The sequence below is a fragment of the Numenius arquata genome, chromosome 12 (genome assembly GCF_964106895.1).
Source record: "Numenius arquata chromosome 12, bNumArq3.hap1.1, whole genome shotgun sequence".
Taxonomy (NCBI): domain Eukaryota; kingdom Metazoa; phylum Chordata; class Aves; order Charadriiformes; family Scolopacidae; genus Numenius; species Numenius arquata.
Window position 1 is genome coordinate 1,983,303 of NC_133587.1, and position 20,140 is coordinate 2,003,442.

General features: G+C 48.4%; 1 protein-coding gene across 1 annotated transcript in view; it reads left to right on the forward strand.

Annotated features, from left to right (window-relative positions):
- The window catches only part of CDH4 (cadherin 4), a 433,033-nt gene extending 417,337 nt beyond the window's left edge, over window positions 1-15,696 (forward strand). The window contains exons 11-16 of the mRNA XM_074157675.1: window positions 1,950-2,092; window positions 6,194-6,427; window positions 7,499-7,732; window positions 11,747-11,886; window positions 13,760-13,924; window positions 15,472-15,696. Coding sequence (XP_074013776.1) covers window positions 1,950-2,092; window positions 6,194-6,427; window positions 7,499-7,732; window positions 11,747-11,886; window positions 13,760-13,924; window positions 15,472-15,678 — 1,123 coding nt within the window. The 3' untranslated portion in view covers window positions 15,679-15,696. The remainder of the gene's footprint in view (window positions 1-1,949; window positions 2,093-6,193; window positions 6,428-7,498; window positions 7,733-11,746; window positions 11,887-13,759; window positions 13,925-15,471) is intronic.
- Window positions 15,697-20,140: the final 4,444 nt, after the last annotated feature.

Below are 20,140 nucleotides of genomic sequence, written 5' to 3' on the forward strand. Positions count from 1 at the left end.
CATTGGCCTTTGAAGGGTCTTTATTTCCCTGACATCTGTACCAAGGCTGGTTTTCAGAGGGGAGAACAGCTCATTTCTGGTTGAATACTCCCTCGAACCTGGAGGTGGATGATGTGTGATCCCAATGAGCATCTGCTGCGCAGGGTCTTGTAAGACTTTCTGTGAATATGAACAGCCCATTCCTTGAGTTGTGTTTTCTCCAGGGCTTCCAGGACGCACATCCACCAGCTCTTTGTTTCCAAACCCAAGTACGGTGTCTCTTCCCCCGTTTTCATCAGGGCAGCCCAGTGCCGAGGCTTTGTGAGAAGCACTGGGGCGTTGTTGGGGTCCTGCCTTTGTGAGCCACGCAAAGGATATTTTGCTTTTTCTTCACAGTTGGCATTGGTGAATTAGGAAAAAAGATACCCAAAAAGCTGAGCCTACAGATCCGTGATAAGCACTCCGCAGAGAGCTGATCCAGCTGCTAGAGCCTTGCATACAGCTTTCAGCCTCTCTCTAAATAGTCTTTGATGAAATAAGAGTTTTTACAAATAGAAGATAAGGAAGCAGGAGCATCTCCAGTAAGGCACAGCTTGGCACGGCCAATGTCACACCTCAAGTTATCCTCATTAGCCACAGACACATTCACAAAGCCAGCTTTGAAACTGGATCCCTGGTCATTTAGCAGAGAAGGGGCAGGAGACTCACAGCAGTGATATTAAAAAGAAATGAAAACATCCCAAAGAGTCTAGCTCCATGAAATGGAATTCTTCCCTTTGGCAGGGGCTGGTGCTGCTGTGTGTTGCTTTCGTGCTCACACGGATTGACGCAGCTCAAGTTTCACTTTGAGTTTCAGCTTCAAACAGCCCATTTCTGAAAAGGCGTATTCACCAGAAGCCAGAATTTCTCCTGCCTGCATATCTAGCTACAAAAAATTTATATAAAACTATCAGTGGGTCTGAGTTACCCGTGAAATAAGTTCAGCTTTTGTTTGCTTATTTTGGTAATTTATAGTTTGGCCATTTATTACCTTCTGGTTTAGGTAATAAGGGTCCATCTGAACTCAAACTACCTCTCAAACTGAGAGGTAGAAATCAAAAGCAATGAATAAAATAAAACCAAGAAAGGAAGCAAGTTTTTAACAGAACATGTTAATCTGAAGAACATGGAAATAGTTTGCCCGAAACAATGCAGTTCTTAGCTGGCGACATGGGACAGGAGCAGACTTGGGCTGGGAGTTGACTGAGGAGGTGACTCTGGCGTTGGGTCCTCCCAGCCCAGGCCATGCTGGGGACTGCCAAGGGGACCCCCTTGTCACTGTGCTCTCCAAACCTCCCGCACGCATACCATCATCTTACCTGCTATTTCAGGAACATACAGAAATGTTTCACGAGAGCAGACCATAAACTGCTTCACCCGTGGGTCCATGCCTTAACTCAGCAGTGAGTTCCCACTGTAGTGTCCCCGAGGCAATTGCTGCAGAAGATACGATTCAAATACAAAGAGTAGCCTGAAAACTGCCCTTCTTCCAATGTGGTGCTTCCCAAACTGGGCAGAAAACAGGAATATCCGTGGCTTTAGAGAAAGAGCTATTTTAGGAAGGGCAACATTAAGAGAAGGAGAGAGCAGGAATCATCCTCTAATTCAAGCACACGAATGCAGGGGTCGTTGCAGACCCCGTTTCTGCTCAGCTGCAGAGACCTCAGGCTGTGCCACTCCCAGCAGCAGGAAGCTGGCATGTAAGTGGCACTTAGTGGAAAGAAAAACCTTTAAAATGAAAGAAATAGAAAAATTGAATAATTGTGGAGGTCAGAAACCAGATACTCAATTAGCGTTTTGTTTGTCAACAAAACCAGTTATCCAAAGGTCCTTTGAATCACGGGTCAGGAGTCCAGAAAAATCTTATTTCAAGCAATATTAAGGATTTGTCAGTGGAAAGACTGCCATGTATTTATTTCCTTTCTCTGTAGATACTCTAAGCTGTCAGATCCTGCAAACTGGCTGAACATTAATGCCACAAATGGTCAGATCACTACGGCTGCTGTCCTTGATCGAGAGTCAGACTACATTAAGAATAATGTCTACGAGGCCACATTCTTGGCGGCTGACAACGGTGAGCCCAGGCTTCACATTGTTCATGCTTCAATAAGACTCTAATGTGATGCATTAAGAGAAATGATGCCCTGACAGAGTTGTCAGTATAAGTTATCTTTTTCCCAGGTTTTTATGGTCAAAAATGTGAAAGTGGGACGGGAAATTGCTGGAGTAAATTAAATGTGCACAGTATACGGGGAGTGTTATTAAGGGAAAGGGAGGGCAAATGGAAAATCGATTTGGGGAGTTCAGTGTAGCGGCGTAGCCTCAACTTAAAAAAAATACCAAAGGGATGTGCTCTCCAAGGGCTGCCAAACACACCGGTCCTGGTAATCGTCCCAAAGGCTCTGATCAGAGCATTCAGGAAGCCTTCCATCAGGAAACCAGAAATAATTGTAGGGGATGGCAGGAGGGTATTAAAAATAAGCCAATGCATTGAACTGCCGTGGATTTCATGAGAGGTGTCTTGTCTGTCTGTCATCGGAGCTAATCCCTCTCTGTCTGCTACCGTTTCTGAAATGTCCAGCCACCATCAGAGCCTCTGGATGCTGGTGTACTTTATTATCAAAGTCACTGAGGCTGGTACAGATCTTCTCTCGGAGAAGTCCTGTTAAGGCTTGCTCTTCTCCACTCGTTAAAGATCACACAGTGCTTCTGGTCAAATCAGCACTGTGAGCCTCAGCGCTGGCCTCACTCAAGGCCAGGTGGTCCCTTGCTGCTGCCCTGGATTTCTCTTCCTAGTTCTGATTAGGAGGAGTTGATGACTTTTTTGCTAATGATACCTCAATGTGGCCATACTGCTATTTCATTCATCAGTTCCTCCAGTTGGAAAAGGCTCTGTGGAGGGCTCAGTAGCTTCCCTGGGCAAGGAGAGGACCTTCCTCCCACTCTCCCACCCTTGCCTTCCCCATGCAGGGTGCTGAGCGCTCACGTCAAACCAGAGCTGTGCTTCAGCAACAACATTAACTCTAGTCTTGGCTGTGAGCGCCTAAATATATTGCTCATAGTCTGTAGGTGCTTTGAGGACAGTGTTTGTGTTAGCTCTTCTCATCCCTCGGGCTGAAGGGTACCACGTCAGTTACGAGCAGATACGGTGGCGCTTGTGGGGCTGATGAAAATTTGCTCCCTCTGGGGTTTCAGGCTTCACTTCAGTCATTGCACCCTGGGTGACAGGGGCAGGGCAGACTCATGGAAGAGTTTCAGAGCAGCGTAGCAGTACCAAGAAGCAAATTTTGCCCCTTCTTTCTGCCATCAGTGGTAGGACTGGTGTGGTCCCACGGCCCCATCCTAGGCTTCCCCTCCCTGAAGACAGCCAGGGCAGCGAAATCCAGAATAGTCTCAAGGGGATCTAGCAGCGTTCATCTGCAAGAGCTGCAGGGCTAAACAGGTCAAATGAGTTGGCCGAGGCTATTCACAAAAGCAGTGGTAGAGCTTGAACCCATCAAACTAATCTTCACCATCTGACCTTGCAAATCCTGGGCACTTAGTACGACGTGGTTTGGAGTTAACCCCTTTCCTTGGCTTCGGAGCTGATGCTGCAGTGCATCAGTGCCTCCACATCCATCATTCAGCAGCTCAAAAAGTGAGGACCTAGATAAATCTCTTTATTCTGAAAAATTAATCTATCACTGGTATATTGCAGCCGTTAAAATGCACATAAAGCAACACCTTATTTAAAATTCTGTCTAGAGTGCTTAGGATAACAGCTAAAGTTTCATTTAGGCTAATAGACTCTTTCCACTTTTCCTCCCAAGTTCCAGGTTCCCCGGCATCACGTACTCATCAAAGAAAGGCTTTGGGTCAGCGGTTTTGGTGGGGATTTTCCTTTCTTGAAGAGACAAAAGCATCTTGTTTCCTCGAAGTTCATTTTGCTGTTTTCAGTATGTGATAAAGAAGTTTAGCCAAATTCTCCTTGGACATGCTCCCTGGGCTACAGTGCAGAGATACTCATTTTAGGAAAAGTCTTGGCTGCAATGTAAGGGGGCAAAAAGGGGAATCCTAATTAACAGCATATTTTCAGCCTGGTTTCCCAGGAGAGAGAGGCTCCTGGATCACAGTGTGCCTACACAAGTGTGGAGCCTGGCAGTGTTTGAACCCTTCAGCCAATTTCAGCCAATCTCACCGGGAAGCTGAGAACTCAAATATATCATGTTCCAACAGGTTTCATAAAGCAGGGAGCTGAGCAGGGGTGAGAGACTCTGTAACTGAAGGAAGCGGGGTCCTGCCCCTTCCTCAGTCCCAAGGAAATTTTGGCACAGGCAGGATGGGAGTGATTCCTTCTGGCAGCTGAACATGAAGGCCAGTTGGCTTGTACCTCCAGGAGTGCCGACGCTGGCACTGTGAAAAAGGCAGTGATGGGGAACACAACAGTTAAATGTAGATGTAGCAGTTGTTTATTTGTCTTTCTTTTTAAATACTGTCATTAGTAGTCTTAATTTCAGGGAGTGGACCAACTTCTCCACTGGAGTCAGTGGTGCTATGGTTGTCCTCTCTTGAGCATAAAGTCCAAGGATCCTTTGTAGTACATCAATTCCTGCTCTATCCACATCCTTGCTCTCTCCACATGAGACTGCTGAAACAATTTGAAATGTTCTGTGGTTTGTAGTACTTGGACATTTTAAAAAATCGTTTACTTTTCTTTTCCCCTGAGACTGCCCCAGAACTGCACTCCAGGAGCACAACGAACCAAAAATACCAGGAACCGCAGCCCAACAATACCCAATAACCCTCCAAAACTGCCTTTGTATGAGCAGGAATTGCAGGTTATTTCAACCACCTGTGGGTTAGTGCCTCTCAGGACTCCTAGTTTGTGTTCCATCTGTCTCGAGGTTAGAGTGTGGGTCTTGCGTTCATCCCAGAAGATATTCTGGGTGACGTGAAAACAGTGAAATCACTTTGCTTGGTCCCGAAAGTCAGTTTTCATGTTCAGCCCCAGTATCCTGATGGGCTGTCTGCCTCTCCAGAAACTTTCAAGGCTGATCAAAGACATTGTTTTAGAGGGAGACCTACCCCGTGCTTACTAGATGAAAGGATGAGATCAGTGATTGAAGAGCTTATGTAGGAACCATGAAAGAAAGATTTTCAGGGCTCCTTCAGAGTTTTCAAGGCAGAAATGAGAAAGGAACATAGGAAGGAAAGCCTGTGGAAGCAGAAGCAATGTTTGAAAGCTTAGTGGGGAAGTGGTTTGTGTAGCTTTACATCCAGCACTGGGAGGAAGAGCCAGGACTGGAAATACAAACTTAAAAATATACTGCTTGAAGCAACACTGCCTGAGAAGGGAGACGGTGGGTAGGCCAACACGGAGCTACCACATGTATGTGTGGGGAGAGAAATTAAAACCACTGCGCAATTTCTGGGAAGGCTGTTGTGTCTTGCCAGGGCAGGTATTACTTTCTGTAAGTGGTCATTAGTCAGGCAAATGTGGCTTTTCATCAGTAAGGGGCCGGAGGACCGAGACAGCATCCCTGGTGGTTGGGAGAAATGTCAAGAGGATGAAGAACTGTGTATTGGGACATGGAGCTGCTGCCAGGGGTTCATAGCATCACCCACTGCGTTTGGTGATGGTTAGCTCGTTCTGTAGGCTTTGAGCAAGGACCTTACACCACTAAAGCTGGGGCTGACTGGGATGGGCTGGAGAGTTGGGCTTTCTTTGAAGCAGTGTAATAGTCTGCAAGTCTAAAACCTGTAGCAAGTGCTACAGTAAGTTCTGACCCATGGATGACACTTCTTCCTCTTGTTAGCTATCTTCCTAATGGGGTTATCCTCTTCAAAACAGCCATTACCAAAATCTGCACTAGCAACTTGGCATCACCTCCTTGTATTTTTAGAGTTTGACTAAGGATGTTGCTGTAGGCTACAAATCTGCAGAATTCAACCTCCATGTTCTGCAGGAGCGAAAAACAGCAACATTAGGAGGCTTGGGGAAGTTTTAATAATACCTCTTAAAGCAAGGGACCGTGAAAGTGCAGTATGTCCCTAATAAGGTCCAAGGAGGGAGGGTGAAAATCCTGGTTTATTGAAATTGGAAGGCAGAGAGGGGGCTGCTCCACAGTGTTGTCATGCCCGCTGCTTCTCGAGTGACGGTCATCGGTCCGTGTTGGGCTCTGCCTCTCCCGTCCAGGTATCCCCCCCGCGAGCGGCACTGGCACGCTGCAGATCTACCTAATCGACATCAACGATAATGCTCCGGAGCTCCTGCCAAAGGAGGCACAGATCTGTGAAAAGCCAAACCTGAATGTCATCAACATAACAGCCGCGGATGCTGACATCGATCCAAACGTCGGGCCCTTTGTCTTCGAGCTGCCAAGTGTGCCATCTGCGGTGAGGAAGAACTGGACCATAACACGGCTGAATGGTAAATGGGGCGGGCGATCCAGAGGACATTTGGACTCGGATTCACTAATGAGGCCACGTGCGGTTTCAAACTTCCAAACTCTCTTACTTTTTTTTATCTGATTTTTATTTTTTAAAGCACATTATGGCTGACATTATAGACAAGATAGTTAATCAGAAATGATTTGTATCAGACCTGCAGCATAACTCTAAGAGCCTTGGCACTTGGCTTTTTTTAATGCAGTTCATAATTATGAACAGTTATCAGTAGTGAACAGAGTATAAATCATCCATAATGGCCAAGGGGAAAAAAGCTATTATCAGTCTTCCTTATGTTCCAGTGTAATTGTCATAAGCCACAATCAGGATCAATGTTCATTTCTCTGACCATAATTGCATAAAGGCAGCCTTTTAATTTACCATGGAACCAGGAGGGCTAGGTAAGTGTGAAGATTACCAGTATGTGAAGGATTTTTATAGTGCAGCATGCAACCACAAATGGCCCTAATTGCTCCTCTTAGCGGTAGTTTCAGCAGAGGATGGAAAATATCATGGAGCCGTGGGCTGGTTTTGGCCTCAAAGCTGGTCCCTCTTGCTGAGGTCGGGCACCCTCTGCCAGCCCAGGGGCCACGGCTCGTGCCCTGGCAGTCGGGGCTCGGTCCCACAGCTCTGGTGTCACAATGGAAGGGAACACGAGAAGGATTACCTGGCTGAGCACGTCATCGACGGCCGATGGGCTTCCTGGGGTGGGAGAGTGGGCGAGCTGAGAGCCTGGGCAGTGAACAGGGGCAGCCCAGACCCAGAGAGCATCTTTAGTGTTCACATTTCATGCCATTTTAAACACACACAACTGGATTTGCAAACGGCATCAAAGCAGGTTAGTGCAGCAGCGAAAACACACAGTATTTTGCAAAAAATCAGGCTGATTGTCGACCAAACCGCTAGGGCAAAAGTCTGAAGCTGTCCTGCCCGGTTGTTGATAGCCTCCTCGGAGCTCAGGAGACCACTCTGGCAGAGGAGCCCCGCCTGTACAAGTGTGGCTGCGAGGTCCTACCCGTGTCTGTCATCCCTCTGTCTGTCTTGGTCTCCCCAGGCGATTACGCCCAGCTCAGTTTACGAATCATGTACCTGGAAGCGGGTGTGTACGATGTGCCGATCATCGTGACGGACTCGGGAAACCCCCCCTTGTACAACACATCGGTCATCAAGGTGAAGGTGTGCCCGTGCGACGAGAACGGTGACTGCACCACCATCGGGGCGGTGGCGGCCGCGGGGCTGGGCACGGGTGCCATCATCGCCATCCTGATCTGCATCATCATTCTACTAAGTAAGTACCATGGGGGCTCACCCTGCTGGGGGACGTCAGGTTGCCCATCCTCTTCCCCGTTGTCCCATGTCTATACCTGGTGTTTTTCCAGAGCGGTGCAGGCTCCACACAGAGGACAGAGTCGTGAGATTTGAGCTGTGGGGGGTGGCTCACTCATCTACATGCGAACCTCCTTCGTTCCAGGGTCAGCAAAACGAGCTGGAGCACTCTCTGCACACATCGGATTTTTCTTTCTAAGGCTTCCTGTAGCTTTACAAACATCATTACACCTGACAATGTCTTGTAGGTAGTGAGTGCGAAGTGGTTCTCCATGTTTTCCAGGAAAAGATTGAAGGACTTGTCCAAAATGCTGTGCCGGGCTCCTCCACAGCTCTCAGGTCCCTAGCTGGCTGTGGATATACTGGTTCCCAGTACCAGATGCACTGGTTATGAAAGTCTGGCAAGTCCCTGGCAGAGCCAGCGCACAGCTGTAGTCTTCTGTTTGTTCCCAGCAAAAGAAGAAGGGTGGTTATTCCCGTTGCTTGTAAAATGACAACATATTGGAGAATCGTGGTGGCCCGTGAGTGTGTTTAGAGGAAGGATCCTTAGTTTGTGGGGAGCACTGGAGGGCTGGGGGGGCATCACAGAGAAGGGCTGGCCATCCCTTTGCTCGAGGGAAAGCCATCCCTTTTGCCCAGCAGCGCTGTTAGTCTTGGGCTTTCATGAGCCTTGCCAATAACCATGTGTGCGCACACTTAAAAATAAAAATGGTATCATTATAACTTCAAGCAGGAGTTGGCACAGTAGGAATAGATAAAAATGAGCGCTGAAATGAACAATGAGGTAAATATTCATCAAGAAACACAGGATGAAACCATGGGACTCCCATTAAAGCTAATGGGAGTTATGGTGCTAAATCACATCTAATATTTACCCCCAATGTGTTTAAACAGAGCGCAGACAGAGCGACGTATGCTACAAATGTCACCTAATGTGGATGTGACACGGTACATTAAGGGAACGGGTCATCTCCGGGCAAACATCCGTCCTCCCGGGCCAGCGATGGGAATATATTGTTGTGTAATTGATTTCCCCTGTCAGTCTGGGGAGCGAGCAGGAAAAACCGGGTGTTTGTGGCCCCGCAGCCCCCGTTCTTCACCCAGCCCATCTGAGCTGGTGGAACCATCCCCGTGCCCAGCCACCGCCCCCGTGTCTGTTCTTCCTTGAGTGTGGGGTCCCGGTAGCTGCTCCCTCCAGCAAGGGGGTCCGTGGCGAACATGGTGCCGTCACATACCCAGCAGAGGACGTGGTGTCCATCAGTCCCACCACCTTCCCTACTCTGCGGAGAAAAGCCGGCACTGGAAGCCACAGAGGTGATAAAACATGGGACTCTTTTTGCTGCTCTGGTATAAATCCAGTGCTAAAATGTGATTTAAACAGTTGAAAATCCTATTGACTGAAATTAACTTCAGCTGAAGGACATTTGATTTAAGAGATTCCTCCTTTCATTTTCAGATACATTATCCCATTTTAAATTATGGTTTTTATTACAAAAGCTTATTTTTACATTCATTGTAATTCTAATTGACTTTTTTTTATCTTCAAGAGCTGCAAAGCACTGTATCAGCGATGAAAAATGTAATTTGCGATGAGCAGTTTTCCAGTTACATCCTTCCAGTGTTTTGCCTCCTTTCTATGTCTTCTATATCGTGACCTCGGAACAATACCCTGGAAAAGGGCAGATGCGGGTTTTTTTGTGCTATTTGTCCATTTTAAAGTCAGCAGGTCAAAGTTTGATGGCTTTAAAAGGAAGAGGCAGCGAGGGGACAGATCTGAGGTGCCTCAGGTGAAGGAAGCTTCTGGCTTTACCTTCACTCAAAGGTTTTTTCTTCTTCCCGATACCTGATGTATTGGCTGCGCGAATAACACATTTAGAAGAGCAGTGCAATAAAAAATTGTGAAGGGTGAAGACAATAGATTTCAAGGAAAACTACATGCAGAGTGAAAATGGGTCTAACAGCAGTAATAGCACTTCCCATTCTGCAGAGTGAATAAAAGGAAGGAGAGTGCACTACATCCGCTATTGACACTTTGAAGGTCTTTTTTTTTTTCAAGGCAGCTGTAAAGGCATTAATGGCACAGTTTTTTCCACGAGTGCATGAAAAAGTAGCATTTAAAAAAAAAAAAAAAAGGAAAGAAAAAGATAAACCTGGTAACCATTATAATATTGTCTTTGTGGACCAGGCAGGTATCTTGTTGTGAGAGACTTGAAAAGGAGTAACGAGAAAAAGACTTCAATAGTCTGCTAAATAGCTGAGGTTTTATATTGCAGATAAGAGTTACATTTTCTTTCCTTTTTTCTCTCTTGAATAGATCTGGGATAAGCATTAAAGAAACGCTGAACTATTTGAAAACAATTCTGTTAGCTGGCAGGCAGGGATGGCAGCCAGTTGGCACACAATGGCAGTAATTAGCTGTCCGGTCCTCTTCGCCTCACTTCACCGAATTCCTGTTGGGTAGAAACACTTTGGGGCTGGGAGGAAGAACTCAGCTCCTCCAAACCACCTCCCCAGGCAGTGGGGCTGCCCACCCGTGTCCCCAGGGCCTGGTTCCTTCTCCATCCTTGCCCACAGCGAAGAGACACCGAGGCTCTGCGAAGGGAAAGAAAACCTGGTTTCTTATTCTCCGTATGCGGCTAAAAAACACAAAGAGAGTTTGGGATCTTACATCCTGCCTGGGTTCACTTGTGTTGGCTTCCTTGTTTTGGCACGGTCAAGGGTTGACCTAGGTGAGGTGAACCCAAGCCACCCGTTGCCACTTCCACTGTCCATCCATCTCTCCCTTCTCCTGCAGATTGTCACCATCACAGCTTCGTGTGTGGCTTGTGTGGAGAACAGAGGGAAAGGACACACGGGGAGGTGTAACTGCATCAGCTGCCCAGGCTTAATGCCATTTTTGATGGCATTATTTGCAGCTATTGAGTATGAGAATGAAAACTAACACATTAACAGGTTCTTGAAGAAGACAAGATCTGCTTGCCTTATGTTAGTGGAGACTTAAGCTCCCAGAGCGACTTCCCTGCAGTAAGTCACAGGGAGCATGGCCTCTGGGACATGGGTGGCCCCGTGAAGAGGGAGGTTGTGGAGCAGGCAGCCAGCGTTCCCTTTGGGTGAAGTTGTTTAAGTGGGGGAGAATTTCTCATGATTCCAGAACTGTTTGATCTCTCTCTTACCGAACTGAGAGAGATCAGCAAGGGCCTGGCACCTGCATACTGGTGCTGAGGAGCTTGCTGTGTGCTATTGGATTTGCTCTCCCTTATTCTGCAAAGCAAGACTTCTTCCTGCTCTCTGGAAGGATTTCAGATCATCTTAGATCTGCTTTGTGATTCTGTGGCCAAATGCCCATTGGCCATGCAAGCTAATGTGATCTTGGAAGTCTAGAAAGCCTCCCTCGCTCACCTAAGAAGAGTATAAATGAGCCCAAATCGGGTTACACAACCCAGTATAACCCACCCTCCCCAAACCAGTCTTGGGTGGCGTAGTGCAGATGACAACCGTGGCCAGGGCTCCCCAACGGGCATTGCTGTGTCCCGCTGGTGGCACACAATTTGCTTCTCATCACCTCTTTGCAGCTCTCTTTCCGCCTTTATTTTATGCCCCTGTATAAAATAAAGGTGGAAGTCTAATCCTGAAAATTCAGGATTTAGATCAAATATTTTCTGAAAGCGTCAGTTTTCACACTTTCTGTTTGCTTTTCCTTTGATTGTGTGTTTGGCTTCTGATAAACATCAGCATCCGTGATGGATCTTACACAAACGTTTGTAGTGGAGGCCTGTCACAGCGTTTGCAGCTCTCACTGATCTCTCCCTTATAAATTAGAACATGCAATAGGATTAAATTTTATTCCTCTTCCGAGCAGCTGGTGAGGTTCTCCATAGCAGGTGAGGCATTAGGACATGCCACCACGCTTGGACACAGGCAGCTTGGCCTCATGCTGCGTGACGTCCCAGCTCATCCCGCTTCTTCTCCGTTACAGCCATGGTTCTGCTCTTCGTGGTGTGGATGAAGCGCCGGGAGAAGGAGCGCCACACCAAGCAGCTCCTGATCGACCCCGAGGACGACGTCAGGGACAACATTCTGAAGTACGACGAGGAGGGAGGTGGAGAGGAAGACCAGGTGAGAAGAGGCTGCGGGTCGTGGCTGAGGAGCAGCCGTGCAATCTGTACTCTCAGAAAGGCAGAAACCACATTATTTTCACTAAAGTACTTGCAAAGGGTTGTGTTCGCCCAGGCAGCTTTATTGGCTTCCTGGTGTGGCGTGGGCATCGGTGAGAGCCAGCCCGGGTCCAGCCTGTCACTGGGACACTCTCCTGTGCAAACAGGACCGTGCCGGGAGGTCGGTGCTACGTGGATTTTGCTACCCTAAGCCCGCTTCCCGGGGAGAGACTGTCAATCCATTGACACTCGTGTTCAAACAATATTTCTCTTATTTCAGTCGTTAAAATTGTCTATTTCCCATTGCCATCAGAGATGTCAGTAAAACCAGCTGGCAGCCACCACCGCCCCCAGACCCGGGGCTGCAGGTGCTGGCCTTGCCTTGCTTGAGCCTAGAGTTTCCGAGGGCTTTCCCTGGGTTTATTTAATAGTCTCTAATGTCCCTCTAATTTCTTTTAATTTCTGGACGTAGTTTATGAGAAACGTCTAAATGGATTTGGGGATTTTCTTTTTCCCCGCCGAGCGCGCGGTGGCAAAGCTTTGGTTGGTGACAGAGCCCGAAGCCACGCTCTGCCTGAACGCGTCAGCTTTTCTGCGGTGGCTTCTTCTCTCAGACACCGACGCTGATGCTGCACGAAAACTTGCCTGGGCTGCACTCCTGGGATGTGCCGTCCCTCTGCTCCGGATGCATTTCCTCAGCTAAAGCAGCAGAGTTCTGGCTCTCGTTTTTATTCCGATATGGCACGAGTCAAGAGCCCGCGACACTCTCATATGTGATGCTCACGCAAATTATGTGACTCTGCGTCATAAAATGGGTTTATTCTCGCTGGGTCGCGTGGTTCATGGGTCCGTGCGGAGGCTGCTGTGGGTTTGGGGGTGTCGGGGAGCCCCGGGGGCAGTGGTGGGGCTGGTGGTTGGGGAGCGGATGGCACCACTGCAGCACGTCCTGCCCTCGGGGTCCCGGTGGCACCTGAAGGAGAGCGGGTGAGCCCAGGCAGGGACTTCCCCCAGAACTTGAGACGTTCTCACTCAACGGAAAAATCCTTGCAATTAGCATTTCTTTTTTCTTGTCACTGACAAGTTATTTATAAATATTGCTCCTGGAGATTCAATCATCCCCATCCGAGCACAAGAATAGTTTCACCGGTAGAACAAAGTACTGTTATAAGCATTCAAAGTAGCTGAAGTATCTGGTTTCAGGCAACTACACTGTAAGCTTAAATATTTTAGAAAGGATTCGTTAAAAATAACAGCAAAGGAAGAGCAGCAAAACACCATTACCTACATGAATACATTTTTAATGAAGTATTACCTGCTTCTCATTCCGTGATAGAAACCTATTCTGTTGGGATTTTTTCGCAAGCAGAAAGAACATAATTACTTTGAAAAGCCTACATGCATAAATGCAATACACATTTTAATGTTTTTACTCTGTACAAATGTAATTGCACTAATATGTCTACCAACAGTGTGTCTTTACGTTATATTGTGCATTTCATCAAAAAGTTATGCACAAATCTGTGCACACGCAAACCAAAGCCAATTTTTTATCCCGAATATTTAGACACCATGTAAAATATTCAGCAAGTATTTAAATATTTGATTTAACTTCTGTTTTAAGGTACGCTCTTAGGAGGTCAATTGTATGAGCTACTCCGAGGTCAGGTTCATCTGTAATTTAGATCGTTAGAGGTGTTTCATAGCCAGGGATAAGATTTGCCATCGACCTTCAGCTGAAATAGGATTAGACCCTTCGGCTTGTTGTTACGTTGGGTGAGTAGATGATCTGAAGGAAAAGCTCTTGGTTTCACGCTGTGCCTTTCCGTTTGTCCCAGGATTACGATTTAAGCCAGCTCCAGCAGCCGGAGACCATGGACCACGTGCTGAACAAGACACCCGGAGTCAGGCGGGTGGATGAGAGACCTATTGGTGCTGAACCGCAGTATCCTATAAGACCAGTAATCCCTCATCCAGGGGATATTGGTGACTTTATTAATGAGGTATGTGCTGGAGGGTGTGCTGTGTCACATCCCAAAAGCCTGAGCAGCCAGCCAGCATCAGCTGCGCAAGGTTTCACTGGCTGCCTGGACCAAGGGATGCTGTAACTCACAGGAGGAGTCTGATGGGAGACAGGGGAGCGATGGGCACCAGCAAAGGATGCAGGACTTGGCCTGATAAAGGCACCGAGCCCGTAAAAAGCCAAAGTGCAAACAAAAAGCCCAAGATTTCTGTGGGCATCACAAACAGCGTGCTGCCCAGCATCCAGGCAGTATAACCTGATCCCGCTCTCCCTTGGATTACTATGAATATTGCAGTTGCTGTCAGTGAAAACATTGGCTGGACGTGGACAGAGGCGGGTAGTCCTGGTGGCCAGGCGGTGGCCAGGCACCTTCCTGGGTCACCTAAAGCCAAAGGTGCCATTTGTGGCTCCTGGACTTGGAATTATTTCACCGGTCTGTGTCTTCCCCTAGAAAGCTCTGTTTGGTCTAAAACCTCAAAGAGTTTGCAGAACAGCGAGATTCATCTCAGATCAGAGAGGGTTTCTTTATTTTATGTTAGATTACTGCTCCTTTATCTGCTTGTACAAATATCTATCCATTTAGTATTCCTTATCTCATTTTTAGTTTTGAGTGATTGAGTGGTTACAAACCAATCAATGCGTTATTTCCTCGGAGACAAAACACACCATCCATTTCCTAAGTCAGAAAAATAAATGTTACAGCGATTTAATTCTATTACTATGTCCGTTTCCTGCTGTGCTTTTTCTCATTTTCGTCATTAAAATCCCTTCTTCCTCTGTTCCTGCCCATCCTTCACGCACACTTTCACACCCACCCAGGCACTCGCCCTCAGCCCGTGCTCCGGCTGCTGCTCGCTGCAGTGAAACCCGCTCCACCTCCCCGCCCCGGGACTGGGGGTTCTGAAGGTGCGAGTGCGGAACGCTTTGCTTTATTGCAGGTCTATTCCACGAGGCTTTTCCTGACACTGGGCTGCAGCAAAGCAATTCTTTTTCTCCATATCCCGAGGCTGTTTCCGTGGCCGCCTACGCTGCTGCCCACAACGCGCGGAGAGCGGCGCTTCCCAGCCCGGGGTTCCACACCCCGACTCTCTCCTGTTTGCGGAGTTTTGCTAGGAGTGGTGTGGGTTTTTGTTCCCCTAAAGGAATCAAAATAATCACAATTAATTAATGGTTATTGGTAGGAGAGGAAGGCTGCCGTTCCTTCTTTCATTGGCCAAGCTGGAAACCGTAACAGGCAACCCCAGAAAGGAGATGCTGTCCGGAACTGGAAGCTTTCCAGATCCAGAGCTGGATCCTTGGAAGCAGCTCCCTCCCGTTCCATCCCGCGGTGTCAGAGGTGCTGGGAGTTGGTGGATTTTCTGCTGGGGGCAGCCGGGAGGGACCCCAGGACCCTCGTTTTGTCCCCTCCTCTCTTAGCTCCGCTGCCGGGACCCCCAGCGTCCCCCACCCTTGCCCAACACCCTTCCTTACCACCATCCCCACAAGCCCCACGGTGGGTATTAACGCCCTGTGTTTGCCCCCCCCCAGGGCCTGCGCGCGGCGGACAACGACCCCACGGCCCCCCCCTACGATTCCCTGCTGGTCTTCGACTACGAGGGCAGCGGCTCCACCGCCGGCTCCGTCAGCTCCCTCAACTCCTCCAGCTCCGGCGACCAGGACTACGACTACCTGAACGACTGGGGGCCCAGGTTCAAGAAACTGGCGGACATGTATGGGGGAGGCGAGGAGGAGTAAACTGACCTCACGTTATTTAAAAGGAAAAAAAAAAAGGAAAAAAAAAAAAAAAAAAGAAGAGGAATTAAAAAAAGAAAAAAAAAACAATTTAGGAAAAAAAACAAACCCACAGACGACAACATTAACAGAAAAGAGCCGATGCAGAAGCAAGAACTGTACAGATGTGGCAGCTTTTTTAATTAATATCCCCTGCTGACTGTATTGTTATTTTTAGTGGTGATATAGAAGGTTTCTTTTTCTTTTACCTTTTTTTTTCTTTTCTGATGTTGTTTTTTTTTTAGAATATTGAGCTGTCTCGCATGAACACTTGTCTCTGCTGCAGGTATTTTTTTTGTTGTTTTGGTTTGGTTTTTTAATGTCAGCTGGGATATTGCTCGTTTATCTGCTTTATGACTAAAGAGAGTGAAAGGCACTCTGTCTTAACTTGAATTTCTTAGAACAGAAGCACTGTTTTTAAAATATATATATATATATATTTGAAAGTGCCTTTTGGTGCATGTATCAGATTCCCTTCAATCTCAGGAGTGATGAAAACAAACATACAACCATCCTGGGCAGCACTCCCTGTGACCCTAAGCCAGTTCTAGCTGGGAAGGAGTTAACAAAAAAAGGAACTGTGGAGATTGTTTCTTTTTTGCCTTTTTTTTTTTTTTTTTTTTTTTTTTTAAGGGGGTGACTCATTCTGGGGTGGAAGAGGATTGGGGGGGGGGGGTGTTTTGAGTCAAAATCTTAACAGCCATCTTTAAGCCTCAGCAGGTGGTGAACTCGTCATCATGTTGTATATAATTCAGTGTTATCAGATGCAAAATACCGACTGGGGGCTCTGCTGCCCCCCGGTCGCACTCGATGTAGCTGCATAGAACTATAGCATCGATAAAGCCTTTGGTTATTGCGGCAGAAACTCCCCCGGCCCCTGCCCCAACCCAACCCTCCCAAGTAAATGGTGAAATGACCAAAGGCCCATTTGTTTGTTTTGATGCTCTCGGTGCGTTTTGGCTCCCACGACCTGGTGCCAGTCCCAGCTGGGGGAGGTGGTGGTGTCCCGTGTGCCCCAGGATGGGGTTCGCCTCGTGAAAAAAGTGGGGCGGGGGGGGGAAATTGGATTTGTGCAGCGCGGGGCTGGGGCGGCGCGAAGGGCAGGAAGAGTTTATCAGCACTTTTGCCATCCGTAAGTATGGAGTTAGTCTAGTTCGATATTAATGCCTTGGAGCATTAGTAGCCAAAGCTCAACAACATCCCGTAACTCAGCTAATGTGTGTCCTCTCTATTCCATGGGTAGGCGCTGCTGTCTGTGCTAAACGTGGTTGTTTTTTTTTTGGAGAAGAAGTGCAACGAGGGCCTATTAAGTATCCTGTGGTTAATACGCTCAAGCATTGCCAAGTAAGCAAGAGGTTTCGCAGCATCCAGGCGTAACTCAGCATCAGTACTATAAATGGTAGCATACTACCTAGTTTATATGTAGGGTCAGTTTAACCAATAACAAATAGTTATTAGCTTTTTTTATTACATTTTTCCTTTACTGATTTGGACTAGTGGGTTTATGTCTAATGTTTGTAAAATGATTTAGACTGCATGGATGTGTAATATAAACCACATTTAATGGATTATGAGCCACTTAATTAATGTGCTATGAAATCTTGGATTACCTGTGTTTTATATTCTGCAGACGATTTTGCAGTGGGTTCGCTAAAACTTGTAAAAGTGCTTAGATATATTTTCATTTAAATCCAAGAACGTGCACAGTATTGGAAGGTGATTATCCAGGGGATAATCACACTTTTTTTTTTTTTTTTGATATCTCGATTAATTCTCAAGTTGAATGCTAAGAGTTAAGGGGGTGGGGGGGCGGGGGGAGCGAGCGGATGCACGGGAGAGAGCGGGAGAGTGCGAGGGTGAGAGCGTGCGGTGATGAGTGGAGGCCGTTTCAGAGGGTACACCAGGCTGCAAGATCGTCTCTATAGATTTTTGAAATGCTCCTAGTGCATTTTATATTTCATTGTATCATATTTTCTATAAAATGCAATTTCTGTAAATTAATGAGCATTTGAAATGTGTCTTGTATGAAGTGGAAAGTGGTAAAAGTCTGCCCGAGGGGACTCCGGCGTTACCGGTACGTTATTAACTCCCCAGGACGTGATCTTTCCTTTTTGTCTTGGTCGGTCGATGGGTCGGGTTGTCCTTTCACAGCTCGGAGAGCGAGCAAACACTCGTCCCGGTCTCCTGGGGAGCCCAGGGGACGATGGCTCAGACCCAGGAGAGGGACGGCTCCGACGGCAACGGCGAGGCGAGGAGGGAGCCTGGGCTGGGATGCAGTGCGGTGCCCGGCCAACTGCCGGCACCCGACGCCTTCCCAAAGTCCTGTTCTGCAGCCGGGAGCTCGGTCCCTTCCTGTGACCACCATGAAAGTCTTAGTTTGCTTCTGCCACGTACTTCCACCTCCCCTGGCCACCCCTGGCAAACCTGGCCACCCCTGTCCTCCAGCATTGCCCTCAGCCTTGGCTCCTTGCCCATGGGCACTCTCTGTTCTCCCCCTTTTTTCTTGGAAAAGCCATGGGATGGAGTATTTCACCATCCAGGCTTTGCACCTCAACAGAAGCTCCCCAGTCACAGCAGAAGGAGTGAATAATAAAAAGGCACTCCGTGTGTCTCGCTGATGACCACCCGTCACTGTTCTGTGTCCGTCACCGTCACCGACCCAGGAGGAGGACGTGGCTCCAGAGCTGGGGTGATGCCCCACAACCCATGGGTCTCTGCCACTGCCACACGGCTCCTGGGGGTCCACACCTCTCTCCCTGGCTCCAGAGCACTCACTGCTCCGTGTCTGCGGCAGCTCTGGCTGGGGGATGGATGTCAGGTAGGGATGGGGACGGGGATGGTGGTGGCAGGGGATGGGACAGCCTCCATCGCCCCACCGCACCGGGGACGGGCAGAAAGGAGCCACTCGGCCGTGATGGAGCTATCAGACTGCAGCTCCTCCAAATATTTCAGGTTTTTAAGAACCTTTATGCAACCTAAGTCAAACAAAACTGTTTGAGTGATCAAACCAACCTGTTTCCATTGGAGACTTTTTTTTTTTTAAAATCAGCAGATGTTTTTTCTGCAGCATTTGCAACCCAGCCATTCCAGCCCCACAAGCCTATAAATCACACCAATGAGTTTAATGTCTTTTGACCCAGTTCTGCTCAGTCTCCCTGTGCAGGATCTCCTCTTCTTCTTCCTCTTTCTTCTTCTCCTCCTCCTCCCTACATCCCCCACCTCCGAGCTTTACAGCTTTTCAAGTAGCAGCAGCGCCAGCCCCTTCCCTCGCGGTGGGACAGGCAGAAGGTGAGTGAGGAGCACATTGAGCAAGGAGAACCCGTCCCTTTGCAAACCTTTTTGCTTGTCAGTATTAGTTGTGCTTTGTAACCCAGCTGAGAAGACTCAGCTCAGTCTGGGAGGGACTGATCTGTCCCCTGCTGTGACCCTCGCGGGGGTGACGTGGCGTTGCCATCCGCAGCTGGAGGTGACGGTGGCTGAAGGTCAGGTTTTCACCAGGTTTTCTTACAGGGCACCAAAGTGGTTAATGCTGTTAAAGGAGAGTTAAAGAAGTGGTTAATGCTGTTAAAGAGAGACCAGAAAGCTTGGTCTCTGATTAATCTGAACTAAAGCATTAAACTAATTAAAGAAGTGGTGTCCACGTGTTCAAATCCCCACTTTTTGCACACCTTTGGGGCAGGAGCTGCTTTCAGGCAGGTGGAGGGAACCCTGTCCCCAAAACACCACCCTTGCACCCCGTCAGCCCCGTACCCCGTCGTGCTGCCGGGGGACACCACCGCAGCTCTCCACGCTGTCTAGGGGATGGGGATGGTGACCCCCCAGGTTGTGGGGCTCGCCGGACACCTCCTGTGGCTCCCTACCTCCTGGGCGTGAGGATCGCGGGTCCCCGAGCCGTGGACCGTGCAGGTGCGATGGCCCTGCTGTCCCCACGGCCGCCTCCGGCAGAGCCTGACCCCCCCCGCCTCGGTGCGGCCCCCCCGGTCCGTGTCTTCTAGAGCCTGGCAGAGGGAGAAGCATCAGTCATGAAATGCTTTGCAAGGACAGGAGGAGATCCCACAGGTAACCCATGGCAGTCGATAGGCAGGTCTGTTCTCGGTGTCGCGTGCTGGTCACAGTTCTGCTTCTGCTGTGGCGTTTTCCATTTTCTTTTTTTTTCCTTTTTTTTTTTTGTTGGACCAGGCGATGCCGTCGGTGGTTGTAAGGTGACGTGGGGAGTTTGCCTCTTTCCAGGGTTTTTTAGGGCTAGTCGGGTGTGACTCCATCCTCCAGCAGTGAGAGGGAGGTGGGAGATGGCTCCGTCGCCTGCAACGGCTCCGCAGAGCATGGACCTTCGGGCGCTGGAGAGGGGCGATGGGCAGTGGAGGGTCTCTGCAACACAATATGCCAAGATTGCAACTTTATTTAGTCTCAAAAAAAAAAAAAATCA